The sequence below is a fragment of the Parus major genome, chromosome 1A, assembly GCF_001522545.3.
Source record: "Parus major isolate Abel chromosome 1A, Parus_major1.1, whole genome shotgun sequence".
Taxonomy (NCBI): Eukaryota; Metazoa; Chordata; class Aves; order Passeriformes; family Paridae; genus Parus; species Parus major.
This window is the reverse complement of record NC_031773.1, coordinates 10,939,994-10,961,170: the sequence shown is the minus strand read 5'-3', so window position 1 is coordinate 10,961,170 and position 21,177 is coordinate 10,939,994. Positions and strand designations below refer to the sequence as shown.

Sequence of the window (21,177 nt, the reverse complement as noted above, 5' to 3'; positions counted from 1 at the left end):
CCAACTTGCTTCTCATGTATTGAGAAGACAAACCCAAACAGAGCCAAACAGGTTATCATACTGAATTTTCCCATTTGTTTAATGTGCCTCAAAACTGAGGAGCAAATAAATTCTGGGTGTGTACAGTATGTTAGCTTAATGCAAATAATTATGTAATTGTGACAGACAAAGGAATTTCAGATGAAAACAGTACTTTACCTGGTTTGCTGTGCCTACAAAGATGGGGCTTAGCACTAGGGAGATGGTTTTGTAGACAGACACAGTGTGATCACCATTTGTAACCCAGGTCTAACACTCAAAGGAACTGTCTCCAGCAGTCTGTCACAAACCAAGCACTGCCTTTATTGTGCACAAGTGAATGAATATGCACAGTTGGGAATCCAATAAGAAAATACAAGAATGTTAGACTGTGAAGAATACTTGCTCTGGCAAACTGAGATGAAAATGTCCCTCAGATACATTGACAAAGCTAAGCCAAAGCAGTGTTAACAACAGACTCTAAAATAATAAATAAATATTTAATTTGTAATAGATGTTGTTTTTCTACCCCATTTAGAATGGAATAGATAAGCCAGTTGACCATTAAAAAGTTTAGTCTAAAAAACACCATATAGGGGCATACTTTTTTATGAGCTGTAATACAGTTTGGAAACCTTTGGGTTAATTGACTGGGCTACAATGCTCATTCAGAAAAAACCTTCCTTCACAAAGAGTTGGAATTCTGTGGAACCCGTTGTCTGCCAACAGAAAACTACTCTTAAAAAATAATGTTCTTTTCTGTCCCACTAAGGAAGCAAAACACTGGAAAGGATCCCTGGGTCATCAAGTCTAGATTCCTGTTATTGCAAACCTCTGCAAGCAAACAACACACAGATATTAGCAGTAAAGACATAGGCAAAGAGGATGCTGCCAACTGAGCTTGTTTGTGGCCTTTGTCACTAGGTCACCTGCCTTGCAGTACTATCATAATATCACAGTATCTCCAGTGACTGCCTGGTACACAAACCTGTGTTGCACCTTTCAAGCTGGGTATGACATGACTCCACTGGCTGCACTGATCACCTTTCCACTGCTCTGGAGACAGCTACACCATAGATTCCTGAACTTACATTGCTGAAAGTGGACCTGACTTCTAGCCTTGTTTTTTGTGCTTAAGTGATTAATGAAATAAGACAGAAGACTTATTGCAAGGCTCTCCAATATTAATCTTTCAGTCCAGACTATTCTAGTAGAATTGCTTAGCTGCTTTCTAGCCATTCATCTTTATATTTCGTGCTAAGCATTTCTTTTCCAGGCTAACATGGATGTATTACAGTTATAACTGGCATTTTGTAAAATGTAAAGTATAGATTAATTAAGCACATATCACTTGTTTGGTGTAAAAAATCAGTTCCCAGGTTAGACTGACTAACCATCTTTATTACACTCCCTTTGCATGGTACTCAGTTTATCCCCATATTGGCAGTTAGACTTTAATGAAAAACATGCTCTAAACCCTTACTGCTGCTGAGATCCTTTTTTCTTGTTTCTGAAAGACAGGTAAGCTGTTCACTATTTTGTGCTTTTCCACAGGAGCTCATGTTTGGTAAATTTACTAAAAGCCCCTATGATTATGTGGCAGTAGTTTCAATATTCCTGAATATACATTGATTAAGTATTCTTACACATGTAAATGCTTACATTTCAACTGATATTCCTCAAGTGCTTGCTTCTCCAGGATTCTGGTATATTTTGTTCCTCACAAAGGATTGTTAGATAGACTAAATTTTGTGTTTTCTTGCTGGAGCAGATTTTCAGTTGATCATAGAAAGAAAATTACCTGTACTTACAGAAAACGTCACTCCTGTGACTTGCAATATACTACAAACTGTTGATTAATATAACTTCATTATGGAAAATGTGTCTTTTTGTTTTCTCTTGCTAACCTAGATTAGCATCTTGTGGTTCATGACAAGTAAGAAGTAATGAATAGGCTTGCAGACAAGCCAATACTGAATTAACAGTCTTTTCCAGTTTGCTTATCCTTCCAGTCAGCTTCATGTACCTTAATGACATGTCTCTTACCAGTTTCATTGAAAGGAGAATTTCACCTTAAAGTCAATATTTTTGCTCATGTAATATGGCTATCCTCTGCCAGAATGATAATGCTCCCTGTCCTTCCTTGCCTCTATACATTTATATTAGAAAAAGAACTTTAACTTTGCCTGCTAGTAACTTCATTCTCTTTTTTTTTTGTTATAGTCATACCACTTTTTTTTGTCTCTTTGTCTGAAGGAAAACTTTCTTAACAGTTAATTTGGCCTGGAAGAAAAAACACTCACATCAATTCACTTTTCTAGGCTATAAAACCAGCTGGCTCCCCCATGAATTCGAGAATGGTATTGGACAAGCTGTGATCTGATCATTGCAGCACAGTGAGGACAGTAAAGAGCATTGGGAAATTCTTTCTGGTTCCTGAATGATGGGGATTTGCTTTAAATGTAATGGTAGCAGAACAGACTGTTACTGAATAATAGTGAGATCTCATGGGTGAAGATGTGGTTATCAACTCCCAGCTACCTTTCTGCACCATATTAATCTGAATCACTGGGTGAACTACACACTGATAGGCATGCATGCAGTTGTTTCCTAAATGTTGAGAAAACATATACCTGAAAATGCCTAATTAATTTTCTGTGTGAGACAAGTTGAACAAATGATATGTGATTTTACAGTAATAAATGTGGTATTCAGGACAATCCTGTAAATGTTGATATATTTTTTTTAATTAAAAAAAAATTCTATATATTGTAATTAAAGGAAAGATGAAGTATATTGCTGTAATAATTTTACAGTCTTTCTGGGTGTATTCAGATACCTACTGAAAAAAAAACCTAATTTGGACTCCTTTACTGAAGATGGTGAAGATTTTTGTTTGATACAAATAATTATAAATTGTGAATTTTGATTGACACAAAACTACAATAACTTCATCTGAGTTTCAGATGCTCTTGAAAGATGTGAAAAGCATGAAAACAGTCATGGATCTTCTGCTCTGCAATGTGAGTAGCTTTTTAAAACAGCATACATATTCCCTCTTGATATTTGTAGAGAGGAAAGCTGGCAAATAAAAACTTCAATATGAAAATTATCAAGGAAAAGAAAAAAGAACTGCTGTGATAACAGAGTTATTCAATGTATAAACCCTACTGGGTTATGCAAAACCAGTCCAACATTATATTTTATTTAGGATCTCTGTCCAACTTGTGTAGGACTAGAAGAGCTTTGATAGGATTGTCAAAACAGCCTTTTTTATTTTTTTTTTTTTGTATGGGATGCCTGTTTTAACAGTTCACTTAGCATGATAACACTGGGAAATCAAATATTGCTGTTTTTTAAAAAAGTCCATTGCCATTTTACAAGATTAATGTTGACTCAAACACCTCAAAAATCTCCTTATTTTAAAAGTGTTTGCTTTTACATTTTTACAGCACAAGTATGAGAGCAAGGAATTGGTGACAGAATTAAGATAGAATTAAATTCGGATTAAAAAAAAAAAGCTTAATCTTTGATTCGGGCAAGAGCTACAGAGATACACTTTAATGCTAAAGAGTGAACACTAATATGAAGGTACACATAAAACACAGTAAAACATAATGAAAAGTGTTTGAGAAAAAGAAACACCTTTCCTTGCTCAAAGTGCAAATCTATTATAAAAAGATTTGGCATAAGCATTCTACAACCCCACAAAGATCATACACAATAAAATGGTGACTGGGCAGTCATGACTGGCCATCATCTTGAGAAATGATTAAAAAAAGAAGAATAGCTAAAACATAAAATGAAGGACAACTAGTTTACAGAAAACAAAGGCTGAAGAATACTTGCCAGAGGAATCCACTCGAAAACCAGTCCTGGGCAGCACTTGTTCTGAATAGGAAAATGGGGAATTAAAGGTGAAATACATTTCTCAAGTTATTTAAAGATGCAGCATCAATTTCTCTGCTGTGTTTTGTGTTACTAAAATGCATTTTCTATTTTTCCTTGAAATTTTGTTTTCTCCTCCCCTCCTTCTTTACTTTCCATGTGGTACATGTACATATTCCTGCTAGATTAAGACCTCCCTGGCTATTTCCGTGCAAAGTGAAAAAGATGGTGAAGTGGTAATGCTTCTTTAACACAATGTAGGTTCTGATGAATATACAATTTTTAGTTTGGTTAAAACTGTGAAAAATAGTGACAATATTTATGCTTATTCAAGTACAGCAACAAAAGTGGAAGTTTAAAGGGAGTGTTTGGATGTCTTGACCTCAGATGACTTGACCCCTGTTTTTATACAACTCAATTGCAAAACGTCTTTTATCATCAAGAAGAGGAAGAGTTTTCTAGGGGGATGTATGTTGCCAATTTGAACAACTGATTGTACATGAAGGTAAATGCACATAAATCCCTTTAACATTTTATGCAGGTAGTTTCAAAGTATTTGTTTTTCACTATATGAAGTGCAGAAAATAACTGTCTTTTTTTCATATAAAACTACTTTGTTTGCATTAGAAGGATCTGGATGAGTCCATAGCTGAATTCAGTCATGCTTCCTTTGTTAATTTTTAAAAGTTCTGAACAAGAGTTTCTGTTTTATTATTTTGGCAGCACCAACAGTGAATTGCAAAACATTCCAAACTAGAGGTGATTTCTATTGACCTACAACAAAAGGGCAAATAAGGTATCCAGGTATCCCATTTATATGACTGTAATATGTATACCATGCATATTTCATGCTGCAAAGGAGGTAAGGTCTTTCACAACAGCATTTGTAGGAGAGTGATGCAATCTATGAGTATATACCATCTTCCTAAGACAGAAGGGTGTGGTGAGAAACATAATATAGCATTTCCTCTGTGAGAGGCTGTGTACCACTTTGAATGAGTTTAGACTAAAGCCACTTGCCGTCTGGTGAACTGCTTCCTAAAGGCAGCATGGGCTGCAATGGCAGCACCTGAGTGATTTAGAGTTCACTTGAGATAATACTGAAATGGCTGTTGCAGGGCAAAGATATTTTCCAAAAGATGTCTATCAAAAATAGAGATGTCTTAAATTTTTTTTGTAAGGATATTTAGATAACAGCCTTGACCTGTCCAAATCCAGGTCCACTAAATAGGGATATCCATTTGGATTTGGTGCTCCTGTCGCATTTGTGTTTACTATCTGTGTTGTGTCAAGTGCACTATGCTGTTTGGCTTTATAGGTGGCTGCATGATTTTACTTGGATGGTTAAAGGAGAAAATTCCTTCACTTCAGATTTTGTACAGTGATTTGGGATCCTTCAGGTGAGATGTGCTATCTAAATGTAAAATATTCCACCAGCACAGCTCCTGAAAACCAAAACCTTTGAAACTGATGCTGCTCCACTGCAAACTTGGAGAAATGATTTTTTTTTATTCACAGCCTTTCAAGATTTTAATGGAGCTCTTAAAAGAGACAAAGTAATTTTAATGTAGAGAAAGCAGTTTCATCTCGATAGTCTCAATAAGCTTTTAGGTTTGAACATAAGCTTTTTCTCTTGGCCACTCAGCTAGAATTGCTCTTCGGAACTGCTGTAAGATTGGTTCATTCTGTTTCCATTTCTGCTTGCAGTCAATCTAACATCACCCAGAACTGGCCTCAAGCAGCAAAATGAAAGAATCACCACCGCTCTCAAACTGTGACAAATTAGGGAACAACTTGCTCTGTTAAGACAGACAGCCATATATTTTAAGTAAGTTAGCAGTGTCCTTTTTTGGGAACTGTTATTTGGGGTCAAGCAAAACTGCCTGTCAATGAGGTGGTTTCCTTCAAATCTGATCCCATGAAGTCTGATAAAGCTTTTGTTCCTTTGCCTTGCAGAACTTCATGTAGATTCTCACAGTGTTAATTATCATCTTGTAATCAACCATTCAGCACCCAGCATGTGTTTTCACTGTAGTTTAGGAATTCACACACATGAAAATTGGAATTGTGCTATGCTGAAGATGCTGAATCAAGCCCTGAAGTTTTTAAATGTCTGATCACCAGAAAGATAAGCCTAGATAAGGTACAGATTTGTGGTTTTGGTAACCATAGCAAAGACATGCTCATATTGGGAAGAATCTGCTGTCAGCAGTATGGGTCTCTGTGCAGTACACATTGGGATAATGTCACTAACACTTTGGAAAATGAAATACATCCTCTAAATAGCTGTGCTCATGCGACAAGCAAACTGTTAGCAGATAGTAGAAAACTTCAAAAGAGGAAAGATCTGTAAAGAACCTTTAACACAGAGGAATGGAATTAGCACTGTCTCCATCTGTCAAATGCAGAGATAAGGAGTTTTTCTCAAAACTCACCTAATTCTGTGCTCAAAGACCCTACAGAAAAGCAACTTCCAGCAGAGGAAGAAGGACTGCTGGACCTTGTCCTCAGCTGAGCAGAATGCACATCATTTGTACATATCCTGGTGCCTTCTATCTGCTAAGGATAAATTGAGCTGGTAATTTTACCAGAATACTGAGAGACCTTATTGTGTTTTGCTTTTAATCTGTCAGATAGGTTTATAGGAAACTAACCTTACATAAAGTAATTTGAAACTTTCAATTTATTTATTATGCAGTTAATTTTGACTTCTATAAACTTTTAATAGGGTGGGTTTTTTTGTTTTTTTTTTTTTCAATGTGTTAGATGTCTTGCCTCCACCTCACAGGAAATGAGGGAGAAGGATGAAATTTTGGGGACGTCAGAACAAAGAGACAAGTCTATCCAACACTGCCACCATGAAGAGGCATTCAAAGTGCTGAAAGTTTTAAAATGATGACATAAGATTTTCTGTATTCTCCTTATGATTCCTTTTTGTTTGAACTTTTGCAGCTGCATTGCCATGAGTAGTTGTAGTCTTCCATGTGAAATAGGAATGAAGTACTTACAAAATAGAGCTTGAAAATATAATAAAACACTTGTTAAATTCACTGATTAAATTTTTTTTTTTTAGTTCAACTAACCTGCCCTAGAAACAAGAATCAAGAAAGTAAAACTAAGAAATCTTCTGAACTGTTAGTTGTATATAACTATAATTAAAATAAATCTCCACCATGATCCCTGTGCTCTGAAGGATGAGCATGCAGCTATACATTTTGAGAAATCTTGACATACATCAAGATTTGGGATTGGAAGTAGATCTCTTCCAACTTAAACCATTCTGTGGCAATCTATGATTCTTTGCATATCAGATGAATGCAAAGCCAAGAATAATTTTGATATTAGAAGATAGAACAGTAAAAGTATTGCATACCTGCCTCCTTGTTTAGTCTAAAATAAATTACATTCATAGATTTATTTCATTTTCACTCATTAATTTTAAACTGAAAACTGTAAAATATTTATGAGAATAGACAAGCAATAAACAAGACCTGGGACACATCCTGGGAATGGGACAGAATCCTGATTTATATGAAATCAATGGTGAAAATAGAGGGAATTTTTGCTGTCAAGATACAGCCATAGGAGCACAATTACCCACAATATGACATAATGGTATTTTTATTTACACCAGTGGAACCACTGGTGTTCTCTGGAGGAAGAATTATGCTGATGAAAGGTAGGGACAGTTTTTGATAATATTTGTTTTCCATATTCTGTTGTTTTCTGGATCACTCTTTGTTGAATGCTGAATACATGGAACAGAACTAGCACAAGGGAACATCTATATTTCAGCATCTCAGTACTAGCCATGCTTTAGGTAAACAGGAATTTCACAAGTGAGAAGAATGATTGTGATTATGCTGCAATGTTCTTTCCAAAGATGTGCAAGCAGCAGTTTGACACAGCTCATAGGCGGTGCAGCATCCATTTGTCTCATGTACCTGTGGCCAACTCCCCTATGCCTACAAGTCAGTTCTCTTAAATTTTTACTTTCACTCTTAAGTACACACTGCCAGTTTGCAGATCAAAATCTATTTGTATATCTTTTAGTAAAGTGTAAATTGTTAAAGAGAAAGAAATACCGCATCTTTAACACTGCCATCAGCAGTAAAACTGACACTTCATATTAGCAGAGGTCATTAGGGACCTACTTTGCAATCCAATAATCAAAATCATTTTACATCCTTGGTACTGTGATGATTATACACTCATAATTCTATTTGAAAATGCTTTTGGTTTCACTGTCAGTTCATATAAGCAACAAATCCATTTTGTCATGGTAATTCTTCTGCAGTGACGAACAATACAAAACCATTTGACATTAGTCTGCTAAATTTCCTCTCCTTTTATTGTATATCATCTCTTATTAAAAAGAAAGGATTATATTAATTTAGGAATATAAGTTCTTACACAGTCTCCATGCTGTTGCTTAGGGTAGCAATAGATGCAAGCAAAACACCAACATGGACTGTTTGGAAATTGGTTTGAGAAATTCCCTTCCTATACCTCAGTTGTTCATACTCTAGGTCAAGGAGTAGTTTGATGATAATAGACCTTAATTTGCAATTTCCAAACACTTTTATTTACTAAGTGAAGGCAGGCATGACTTACTGACACAAAGGGCACTAACTGGTGAATGAAAATATTGAAAGATACGGTAACCTGAGTGCAAGGAAGGTTTGAAACTAGAACCTGATTTTCTAGTTCGCAGTCCAAAACCCTTTACCCATAAAAACCCCTCTTTATACAATACTTCAGAATACTATGTATTTAGTGCTATCATAGGTCAGCATACATATGCATCTGTACACAGATGTTAAAGCATAAACAAAATGAGATTTTTTTTCAGATTAAAAATGAGCAAAAATGGGAAAAAATGTTAGAGGCATTTTTTTTTTTTGGTCAGGAAAACACTGTCTGAAAAAAGTGGTAGTACCAATTATGTGAAAAACTTCCTTCAATTTTTAGTATTTTCAATCCTTAATTTTTAAATGTAGCTCTTCTGCCAACAAGCACTGGTGGGAAAATTCTGCTTATCTGTAGACTATGCCAAAAAAACCCTCAGGTGGTAATGCATTCAGTGCTAGACACCTAATATTTCTTTTTATGTTCCATGAGTATCAAATTTAGGAAACCCTGATGGCCTTAGTATTTTTCTGCAAGAGTGGTATTTTTGTAGTTACACATTATGGATCAGTATAATGCTGTCTGACAAATCTTTCCTGCTTTAATGCATATCTGTGCTGAAAACCTGGGGTGATGCTCCAGAGGAAAGCTAGCCTGTGAATATAAATTGAAGTGCTTGTCTGTGACCCTTACAGAAAATCTGTATAAGTCTGCCTAAGAATACACCCTATTTTGTGGAGGCTAATTATGCAAATACATTTGCTATTTACATATTTCACAGGTGTTAGTGAACTTTACTTTTTGGTTCTTTTCCAATTTTTTAAAATCTCTGGCACAAAAAAAAAATACATTGCATAAAACAGCAGATAGATTTGAAAAGGACTTGAGAAACTCAAAATATTGTGGTCAGAGAAGAAAATAACATGGGAGATTTTGAGGAAAGTAACCTTTGTCCTTTTAGCTAAAGGTGAAACTCTAATTGTTCAGATTTCACTTTTAATGAGAGCTTATCATTGGTTTATCTCATTCTTCCTACTGGCATTTGTGTGTCACATCACCAGCCTTGGCTACCACAGTAACAGAAGGAAAAATGTAACCCAATCAATGTAAAAAATGTTTTATTTTACCTCTTTCTTTAGAGGAATATAACCTCAAATTTCTATTATAACTGGAGAAATATTATGACATTATTATTCCAAATATCTTTTGACTCCTGGTTGACTAATGTCTGCCTACAGGGGTGTCTGAACAAAGTTTTTTGTAACTGTGAATCTACAATAAACAGAGTTCAATATATAATATAAGAGAGGATAAGGATAATTTATAAGAGCGAAAATTAAAATTTAGGTGAAGGAGGTCTCCTAATGATAACTCCAGGGCTCCAGTTACAGCTGTAACAAGCTGCTGCATATGAAGTCATATTTTTTTCATTAATAGGAAATTCCTGATCAGATGTTCCATTTTCTACTTTCTGTACCTAACCTGGTAATCAAGAGAGGCACACTGTCTCCTACAATCTAACAGTCTTCATAAGGAGAAAGGCGTTAAAGGTTTTGCTTTCAATTAATAGTGGGACAGAAAAAAGGAAAAAAGTATCCAGCTGAGAAAATTATGTCACAGCAGAAAGTTAGGTAGGTATTCCTCACCATGGAGAAGAAATAAGAACAGAGGAGGGGAGAGAGTGAAAAAAAACACCCAAAGCCCAAAATGAAAAAGCAAAAATAAACCCCAAAAACACATAGTAAAGAAAGGAAAAATCAACCAGTTCCCCATATTTTGCTTTTAAGCAGTTGTTTTAGATGATGTGGTAGTTCTCCTCAGTGTTTGGAAACCCCTCATGTTCCTTTCTTATCTACTTGGAGCTTTGAGTTTAGGTGAGAGGTGACAGCAGAGGCTGGTGACAGTTAAGAAGGAAGAGCTGACAGGTAACAGCTAACTGATAACAAACAATTTTCAAAGGCACTATGACTTCCAAAATAGCACTCTGTTTTTGTACTAAAGCATTGTTTGCTTGCCTCTATGAAACTATTTCCTGTGCAGAAGCAGTAGTGCTTTGTAAATCATATGCAACCATTGCAAACTGAAATCTTCCCATCACACAGGGTCTTGTAGGTTCTTTATGTTCCTTAGGTGGAAAAACATTCCTTGTAGAATGAATATCGTAACTTTCTCATTGAGACTTCCTGCTTGAAACCTCGTTCCTGCCATCATTAGGAAGGAATGACCTAGAGGCAACACACTGGTCTAGTTCTTGCTCTGCTTTGAGTCATGTTGCTTGTACTTCTCACAGAACTACTGTGTTTTCCATAACTTGCTTCACTCCCTCTCTGATTGGGAAGCAGGAGGTTTTTATAAGGTCCTGGTGAGTGCTGACTGTGGGGAAACCCTATGATAAAAGGCTCTGTAGAAATTCAGAGCTATAGAAGTACAAAAATGAACTGTTTAGTAACAGTCTTACAGTGAGAGAAACAAAAAATTTTGCACAATCTTTCTTTTTGAATTTTGCAGGTCATGACTGTTCGCTTCTCTGTCCTATTTTTAGAAGATGAAGATGAAAAGAAGGTCTTGCCAGGAGATAAGCCAAACTTACTTTGAGATAAGAAATACTTAAAAAAACCAAGTAGCTGAACTTTTCCTGTGCGCTTTTAGGGTACGTTGTTCCCAAAGATAACCAACCTGACATTGCCATATGGCAGGAAACAGTGTTGTCTTGAAACTCTGCCTCCTATATACTCAAATTAGATGACAATTACTTGACTCAGTAATGGATTTCCTTCCTGTTGTTTCCATCTTCAGGAAACAGGACAATCACATGGTGCTAAGGCTTGACAAATTGAATTTGGTAAAATGTGTGCTTATGACATTCAAGAAACAAAAGTGTCAGGGAGAATAGGGATCTTTGGAGGGAGCTATTTATAAATAAGGGATATGAATGAATGCACACAAGATCTGGTTGGGAACTGTGGAATCAAATCTAAGAGAAAATGTTGAGTGGATAATGGTGGAAGAAGATAAGAAACTGAAGCTTCCAGGATTAACTGGAACATGGGACACTACTGGAAATCTAGGATAAGGTTACTACAGTCTTGCTTTTCATCCCTCACTTTCTTGTTTTGGGCCTAGCAGCTTCACAGCTTTTAATTCTTTGTGTTTCTCGGCAGCTGGGAGAAAACATCTCACATACAGTTTTCCAGCTGCCTTTTGAACAGAACTCAAATGCAATTATACCATTTAAACACAGTCTTTAGTATAACTCCAAACCCCGTGTTAGAAGTTCTTCCAGTGGTGGAGCAATAGATAATCTTTACACAATAGATTATATAAGGAAAAGATAAGAGTTCATATTGGTCAAAGAGGTGCTCAGAAAACTTGAAGAAAGCACCCATGAATATTGAATGGTGTAATATATCTTGTAATGCAGTATATAATCTTCTGGGGGGGTAGGTGTGTCTTTGTAATTGACACCAGATCTGTATTTCCACAGTTTTATGAAGGGCACACATTGATCAAGCCTATTTTGGGGATTAGAATGAAAGAAAATGCTATATAAGTATATATATGATATATCTATATGGCATTTGTAATATTTTCTTAATTGTCTTGCAGAGATACTTGTTGCAATTCAGGAAGTCTGCACTCTTGGCCTGGTGACTTTAACTACAGAAGATGGTTCTGACCGTTTAGTGGAAAGATTTTTGTTAAACTAAATCACTTCTAAAAGCTATTGATATGGGAAATGGTTATTTGCAAAAGGTTTTTTGTTTGTTAGAGCTCTATACAAAGCCAAGAGTTTTTTCAGTGGAGGTGATGAACTAGATAAAATATTTTCTAAGTATGGAATGGATTCTTTTCCTTTTAATTTATCATATACCAAATTCTACCACTTTGGGGAATAACATTTCAGTTCAAGCAAATTTTTATTTATGTATTAGTGTAGCTCTAATTGCACAAGAGAAAGTGAAGGAGGGGAAATGCCTGAAAACTATTTCCAATCTTTGCCCAGAAATAGTCCTACTTCTTTCAAACCTGTTTGGCCTACTCCATACAGTATCCTGATCCATACTTCAATGAGTTTTAAAACTTACAAAATTACAGTCTCTTTTTGTAGAGTCTTTTTGCAAGTCTTGGGAATACCAGCCACCATGGACTACATGGTGTTTGTAAATATACTGGAAAGCTCATTTTCTCTACTGAACAGTTTATAATTGAAGATTAAATACTTTTTTACAGGGGTCTAAGTAACTCCTCAAATTCATATTTATGGTGAATAAGATACCTGGTATTCCTCAAAAGAGCCAGTAATTTATTTAACTACATTGAGTCAAATTTGGGATCTTAAAAGGAAAAAAATAAATAAAAAAAAATGTCTGGATTATGGAAGTGTGAGTTTTAGAGTGACAATCTATGCTGAAATGTGTTCCACTATTAGGATCAGTGTGGCAGAAGATGATGGCACTGGCCACAGTGGCAAAGAACTGAGGAATATGAAATGCAGCTTTGAGACTGGATCAGGATTTACTTGGAGTTGATGTAAAACAAACTCTGGTGTTCCTCTAGCATATCCATTCTTGTGGTGACTGGGAATACCAAAGCCAAAGAGGAGATGCTGATGCTGTAACTAATGTATAGGCCAAGGCAAGTAAGAACAGTATGAACTTGTTGGGGACAAGAATGTATTTCCTTCAGTCTATCCCTTTGCATGCTGAAGAAATGTGAACATTCCAGGTCTCTGGGCCCAACTAATATTAATGGGCTGGTCTGAATCAGCTCCAATATTTTAGGTGTAATTTACAGCATATTTGGATCTATAGGTTCAAGTATTTTACAAAATGAATTGAAAGGCACCATGTGCAAGTAATGGCAGTGGTGAAGTTTTGAGTAAAAAAGTAAAGTATTTTTAAGAATTTATCTTAATTAGTGCAGACTGCAGACATTTTAGACTTATAATTTTAGCTAAAATGATCTTTACAAAAAGAAGTAAATAAGTCTAAGCCCTTTTATTCTTGTTGTCAAAAATATGGTATATATTTCCAAAAAAATGAGAAATTAAATCAAGATGAGCATCTCAATGGCTCTGTACTGTTTTGTATAGGTCTTCAAATAGTACTTTATGCTATGGCTTACTTTCTAACTACCAAGGATAAACTGAAAACTTGTCAAAGACATTTTTATAAAAACAAATACATTTGAAATTACTTTTAAAAATGTCACTTTGAAGTGAAAGTAGGTGAAACTCTTTTTTTCATTGATAAATTCACATCTTTCTATTGGTTGATTATGAAGGAAAAAACCACAGTAAAATGTGGTGGTACATATACTGTGCCTCAGCAAGGATTTAACAGTCAAAATGGGGAGATCAGAAATATAAGAAAAAAACACTTATGAAAGTCAAGTATGAGAATCTTGGCAAGATCTATGAAAATATATGTGCACAATTTTCGAAACATTTACAATGGCCTCTATTTACTGGAAAGAAGTGTAGTTTCTTTCTTTAAATTACAAAAGATAAGTACAGAAAATTATGTCAACAGTGACACATTCAGCGGCAAAATTTTAAGTACTAAATGGTCAGCAGGGTCAAGAGAGCTTTCACTTACGCCTACTTTCATAAATGGCTCTTGATTTCTCATACAGCTCATATGGGTCAGGTTTTCGTGGATCAAAGGCCTCTGTTGAATCAGGAAATGAACTCCTGTGAAGAGTGGGTGGATAGGGAATATTCTGTGGCATAGCTGGAGCAGACACACTTGTTTGAGGGCTGCCTTGATTCTCCCATCGTTCCATCATCTGGAATAAAAACATACAGAGAATAACAATGAAGTTTTGCAAAAACTGTGGCTTCCACAATGAGACCAAAGACAGCGATTTCTGCTGAAGATACGTTTTGCAAAATTAGTAAATCTATTTGCTGCCTTTTGAAATGAAAGGTGTGTGTTTTGGTATTTATAAAATGACTTGGCTAAATTTACTTAGTTTGTTGCTTATGTCAAGATGTGGCCTTTCTCAGGTTAGATTAAGCCCAGCATTACCTCTGAAGCATGTGGAGGGCTTCTCACAGAATGTGCTGAGCTACTGGAAATTATTTGCTAAAGGTGGAATCTGTGGGTTAGTAAAGACACAAGTATCAAATTCATCAAAATACATAACATACATAAGGTAGTGCTTAAAAGAGAAGGGACAGACTGTGCAGCAAGTGAATGACCTTAACACTGTATCTTCTGAGAATACATGGAAATAACTAGCTTCCCAGGGAGAAGTAGATAACTGTAACTGGGAGCAGAATTTACAGCTCCAACTGAAGATTTAAAAAACCAAAATCAAAACCAAAAGAAAATCAAAATAAATCAAAACCAAAGAGAAAATTATTACATCACATATTCGAGCATCTAGTGTTCAATAAACTCACTAAAGTGATGTTATACAACCAAGTTTCTAAGCACAAGACAAGGCTCTTCCAGGCCATTTGCAGGAAAGCAGACTACAGCAGTCTATTGTCTATGCATGAAAGACACCTCAGTTCACACTTTTCAAGACTGTCTTTAGCAGCTTTACATGTACATCAAGCTTGAAGATATGATAGGCTGTGCAAAAGAAGGCTTGAGGATCAGCATTTTTTTTTAAGAAGTTGGCTACTAATCAAATTGCATTAGCAAATTTCTTTGAAGAGGCTAAATTAAACAAAGCACAAATGTTTATCCTAGGAGATGAGTACTTGGATATTCCTATAACCCCTCCTGAGGACAAGGGTGGTAAAGCCTCCAGAACAGTATGTTCTCACACATAACCCAAAAATGATAATTACATAAAAAATGTCTCTTGGAAGCAATCTGATCTGTAATTAAATTCCACTGACTTCTATTGTTGTATCAGCCAAGCCTTATCAAAGATGATTGCAGGTTTACAGTGAGCTTGCTCTACAAATTCTGTGACTATCATTTATCTTTTTTACCTTGGTTTCAGAAGGTGTTTGTGTCAGCAGATAGCCTTTACTCTCCCTTCTGAGGATTAACTGCATCAGGCTTTCTTCACGCCAAGTATGTATGGACTACAGATGTTTTAGTGTCTTCCTGGTGTATATGATGAATATCCTGCTGCATACCCCAGGTGAACTGGCCTTCTTAGGCTCATACTTAAGAATAAACAGATTATAGATATTGGCCTTTTTTACTTGTTGAGGACCTCATTCTTTTACAAAGTATTATTATAATTCAAGCCGTGTTTCTGTCAGAATTTCAGCAGTAAGTAGGGCTGGTTCATTCAAAACTATAAATATGTACATTCTGTGCAATACAGGGCATATGGAAATACCTGAGCTGCCATTGAAATAGCTTAGGTACAGGAATGTACTTTGGGTACCTTCAGGTAACCTTTACACCAAGACAAATTTATCCTCTGCAAATAATTGCCCTTTGGGTAAATTAGCCTGTGTGTTATGTCACATGAATAACACACTACTACTTCTGACAGCCCTAAAGAAATTATCTCCAGTAGCTATAAACACATACAATATATAATTACACTATGGAAGTGTAAATTCAAAGGTCTCTAGAAACACACCTGATTTTGACCCCTTTGTCTAATGATGAAAGAAGAACTAATCTCAATTCAAGCTCCTTATGATAAAGGAAATTACCAGAAAAATGTTTAGGCTTTACCTTCCCTTAGGAATATAAAAGAACAGAAGCCAGTGAAACCAAACTATCTATCTTATCATTATGAAGATGAAAGACATGCAGGGCCATATCTGTCTAGAAGTGAGAGATTCCTAATTCATTGGAAAGTGCTGGGGAAATAGATCACTTACCTCTTTCAAAATGCGAAACTGGACAAAATTAAAATACTTAAAGATTTAAAAAAAGAAAGGAGAAGATAATCATCTTTGATGAGTAAACTTTACCCTGGAGAAAGGACAGGAAACTGGAGATCAATTGGCAAAACCCTACTGGGTCCCATATGTCTAATTCTTGCTTGCTGGTTAGCTCTAAATCTTCAAGTGTGAAGTTCAACCAGCTAAATAAGCAGATAAACAGAAGGGGAATTATATCTCCCAAACCCATATCAACTAATTAAAAAGTCACCTAGCATTCAGTAATGGAAGTTACTATAATGCTACTTCGGAAAAGAAGGAATTAATGAAAGTGAGTAAGCATAGTAGTGACTGTAGGGCATCAAATCTAAATTGGGGCAATGGTCTGGTGACACTGCTCATGGTCATTTTGCACTAATATTATTCATGATATACATATATAATATATCCACTGTATACACAGGGACCACTGGAAATATCTGTTATCCCAGGTTACCCTGTTTTCCTTTGCTGTTACACAGATGCAGGCTGTGCTGTGGTGTTTAGGAGGCTTTCTAAACCTCTTCTGCTGGCCTTACTGCTTCAGACTGTCTGTAGACAGTGCTGCAGGCACTTGGTTTTAATCTTATCTTCAGGCCTTAGACACAAGAAATTTATGTCTGACTATGTTTCTCTAGTTAAAAGTGGTGACAGACAGAGGAATTCACACTACCTTAACTCGGTTAATCATTTGTGAAATTTCTTGCTGAGATTACCCCAAGACAGAGTAGCTGTGAGCAGTCAGCCTGCCTGCAGGTACAGCACACAATGGTATTCTGGTATTCTGTGAACCCTGGTTTCCTCACCATTGCATGAAAAACTGCATCAACTCAGGTTGTTTTCTAGATTGCAATTATTGGCAAGTGCTGCTTAAGCATGAACTACCATACTGCTTATATCATGAAATGTTGCAGAAAATCATCAACAACAAATATGCTGATATTTATATATTTGATGTGTACATGAAAAGGCTAAGTATGAACAGGAGGAGTTCTTCAAATGTGGATCTTTAACAAGTGAGCTCCAAGCTATCTATTTCCTCACTTTTTATCTGAGATTAAAGGTTGAACACCCCAGCCATTCAGGAGTCTTAAACTGGTGAGAGTAAGCCAGCCTTTAATAATCTATTTTCAAAAATTTCCTGCTTCACAGATGAACAAAGCAACTTATGCAATACTTAGTCCCATATATTGTATACAGACTCTGTCCTTTTATAGCAAAACCACCATAAACTGAAGCAGTCTGATGAAGTTGCATCAGCTGATTGCTATTTGTACTTGACAGGATACAAAAATTATTTTGACAAAACTTAAGCATGCCATGTTCCAGTATAAGAGTATGTAAAGTTGTTCAGATTTAACATACTTTCCCTGCCTGCTCCCCAATAAGAAGGCTCTAAGTCCTTTAAAAGGTATTGCCATTGTTATTCTCACTGCTCTTAGGAGTTTTCAGTATCTATTTTCCTCTACACACACTTGATGAGGATTAAGGATTGCTCTAAGGTCTGTAAAACCCCAATAAAAAGCCAAATTAAAAAAAAAACCAACAAAAAATGAACAACCCCCTACAGCAATAAAACAAACCATACAACCAAAAATAGCAGCCTACAAATTCTTTTCATACTGTGAATGCTATAAAAATTCAAGAAATTATATAATGTGGTGTCAACAGATTAAATACAGTCATTGCTTACAGTCTTACAGTAGGAAAAGTCTTTACACCTTGGGTTTTATGGTCAAAATCATAGAAATGCAGAAAATTTGATTAAAAAGCACCTCAGTCAGTTATCGAGCCCAAGCTCTTGAAATGTGACTATTTGCAGCTCTCGGTCTCCTAATGCAAGAAAGATAACAATCTCTTTGAGGATGTTAAACTCAAGCCACTTGTAAACCAGAAAAAGTACACATTGTTGATTTCAAAGAATTTGCCAACTAGAACACTAGACTGTCCTCATTTCTGCTTCCTTCTCCTCCAGACCTCTTATTTTAAAGCCACCTCATTTCCAGTTCTTGCCACCCATCTTAACATTAAGGTTTTGCTTTTTCCAGACCACTTCTGGCAGACTCCAAGTCAACAGACCTTCAAAGCTTATCAGGGAGGCCACCCCTGGTGCTGCATCACTTGGAACTGGGGCACTGCTGAGAGGTGTCCCATCAGCTGGGAACAGGACGGGTAGATGAAAGTCTACAGAAATTTGCTCTGCATGATAGTCATCTTATGAACTCAATGTGTACAATTTTGAAAGGGAACTTACAGGCTTTGGAGTTTTCCATGGAGAAAAGAAACCTGAAATAAACAAAAGATAATGTTAGCAGCTTTTTCTGATGCATAAAGAATGGAGGCTAAGTGGTGTCTATGCTCCCATTCTCATTCAGGTCTGCAGGTAATATTGATAGATATGAAAATTCTCTACACACAAGGGGTGAAAACACAAAACATGAGGGATAATTTCTAAGAAAAAATAGACAAATACATATACATATACATATACATATACGTATACATATACATATACATATACATATACATATATATATGCAAGTGGAGCTATTGAGATCATTGCCATACTTTACAAACAGCATGGGATTAGGTTGAAATTAAAAGAACTAATCAAAAGGACTTCCAAATGTCTTGGTGGACATTGGATAAGACACCAAATGACCTGGTATTGATGTGTCAAATGCAGTCGCACCTTTAGGAAGAAGCATTCAGAACATCCCATCAACAAAACCTAATAATACAAGAGATTTTTTTAGAAGAAAAGCCTGAAGAAAAATAACTGTTTCATTAGTCTAAATAAGGTGGCCAAGTCTCGAGAGGATTGTTTATTTTGATACTGTCCTGGTTTTTGGTCTTAGTTAGCAAGAAGTCATACATGACTACCTCTTTTACACGAGTAGTTATCTCCTTTTCCTTAGTTATTGACTGATTGATAACTTGCTTCAATGACTTTCCTAAATTTCAATTCTCGTAGCTTACAACTGTTTAAAACTCCAGATATGTCTTTTTCATAAAAGGAAATAATTGTAAACACTGTTCCTATCTTATGCAGTACAATGTTAAATACCTTTACAAAGTATTAAATAATAAAAAAGCCTTACAAAGGGTATTGGGTCACATTTTTTAAAATACCAGCTTTCAACACAGCTTTAATTAAAAAACTCATTCACAGGTTAATAGCAGGTTAAAAAAAAAGTCAGTGGACCTTCCTAAGTAAGATTAAAAGCTAATAACAAAGAGTTCATTTGTTTTGTCAGATAGAGAGATGGGCTTAAACAGAGATATCTAATAGGAGGGCTGCTCTTTCATTCAAAAAATGAATTCAGCTGAAAGAGTAGTACTGACTTCATTATTTTTTTCTAAAGTGACTCTAAAAAGAAACCTAAAATTATGAGAACATTAGCATAGAGTCTTTCAACAGAAAAATCACAACAGGAATTATATTTACACATATATTTAAGATTTTTAGAATTCTGTGATAATGAGGTAATCTTTTCTGCCCTGATACCTAATTAATTTCAACTGAAATATCTTGCAGTGTAAAAGCACTTGAGCCATTTGTAGTGAAACACTGGCTATTCAGTAATGCTGATGTGCTTTTTTAAAAAAAGTCTATTGAAAAAAGTAATCCTGGAAAGATTTATGTTTACTGACTCTGCAATGCCTGGATAAAAACTGCTTTATTAACAAGTGGACAGATTTCTTTCCTACTGCAAACTCAAGCTGAGATAACAGGCATCCTTGATAGATCTGGCCTGTAGATCACTTTCAGTGTTAAAGATTCTGTAGCAGAAACTTATTTAATAACTTACTGGATAGCAGGTGGCTACCTTTTTATTACCAGCTATGTTTCTCTACTGCTAACAAGAGTGAAAACTAAAAAAGACTTTTCTTCTCTGAGCTAAAGATAAGACCAGAAACTTGCTCAAATCGACTTACTACCCTGATTTGTTGTTCAGAAAATATTGGTAGAGTTAACACTCCTTACCCATTCATACTGTTGCACTTCCCATAAATTACTGTCATCAAAAATTACTCCTGATTAAACGGAAAGGTCTTTTTTTCCCTATTTATTTACTGTCTCCACCTAAGAATAAGTTATGCTGGAGACATCATAACAATTTTACTATCAATTAAAAATATAATAAGTATTTAAAAATCAAATAAACAATGACATATATATCAAGTCAAGATTTTTTTTAAAAAGCCCCTCAATTAAAAAAAAAATCAATTATTCGCTTAAAGAAAGAGAATATAAACATATTTATCTTGGAGTTTGTGGGCACAGACTGCAACATACAAATGACAACATCTACACTCAAAACAAATAAAAGGCCATATTTATTCACACAGCATGAAATTATGTTAAGAAAACTAACAGATATAGGATGCCAGAGAGGTAAAAGTTCCAAAGGAAAATAAAAAAAAATTAAAAATTGGAGATCCATATGTGTACAAAAGGATGCTATAGAAGCAACAATCTCTAAAGGTAACAAACCTTGGGACTAATAGTAAAACCAATTATTCTGATTTAATTTTGTCTGTTACACCTTGACCTCATGTAAAATGAAATAATCTCTCACCTCTGTCAAAGACTAGATGCTAGGCTAAAGGGGTGAAGGCCTAGTTCCATAAAGCAAACTTTCCACTACATATTTTACACATTTCTTGAGAATTTTAATGTTGTCTCACATAGGATATGCACTCACAGCTGAACTAAACATCCTTTTCCAACCTAAATAAAACTGACTTTATAGAATATATGGCATTATCAGTTATTTAATATGAGACTGATC

At 35.5% G+C, this 21,177-nt stretch overlaps 1 protein-coding gene across 12 annotated transcripts in view; it reads right to left on the bottom strand.

Annotated features, from left to right (window-relative positions):
* The window catches only part of MAGI2 (membrane associated guanylate kinase, WW and PDZ domain containing 2), a 702,680-nt gene that overhangs the window by 71,250 nt on the left and 610,253 nt on the right, over positions 1-21,177 (bottom strand). For 8 of the 12 annotated variants that reach the window (XM_015627313.3, XM_033514718.1, XM_015627312.3 and 5 more), the window contains 3 exons: positions 18,636-18,667; positions 14,133-14,322; positions 3,868-3,909 (listed from right to left, as the gene is read on the bottom strand). In XM_015627313.3, coding sequence (XP_015482799.1) covers positions 3,868-3,909; positions 14,133-14,322; positions 18,636-18,667 — 264 coding nt within the window. The remainder of the gene's footprint in view (positions 1-3,867; positions 3,910-14,132; positions 14,323-18,635; positions 18,668-21,177) is intronic. The other 4 variants (XM_015627305.3, XM_015627308.3, XM_015627304.2 and 1 more) reach the window with 3 other exon arrangements.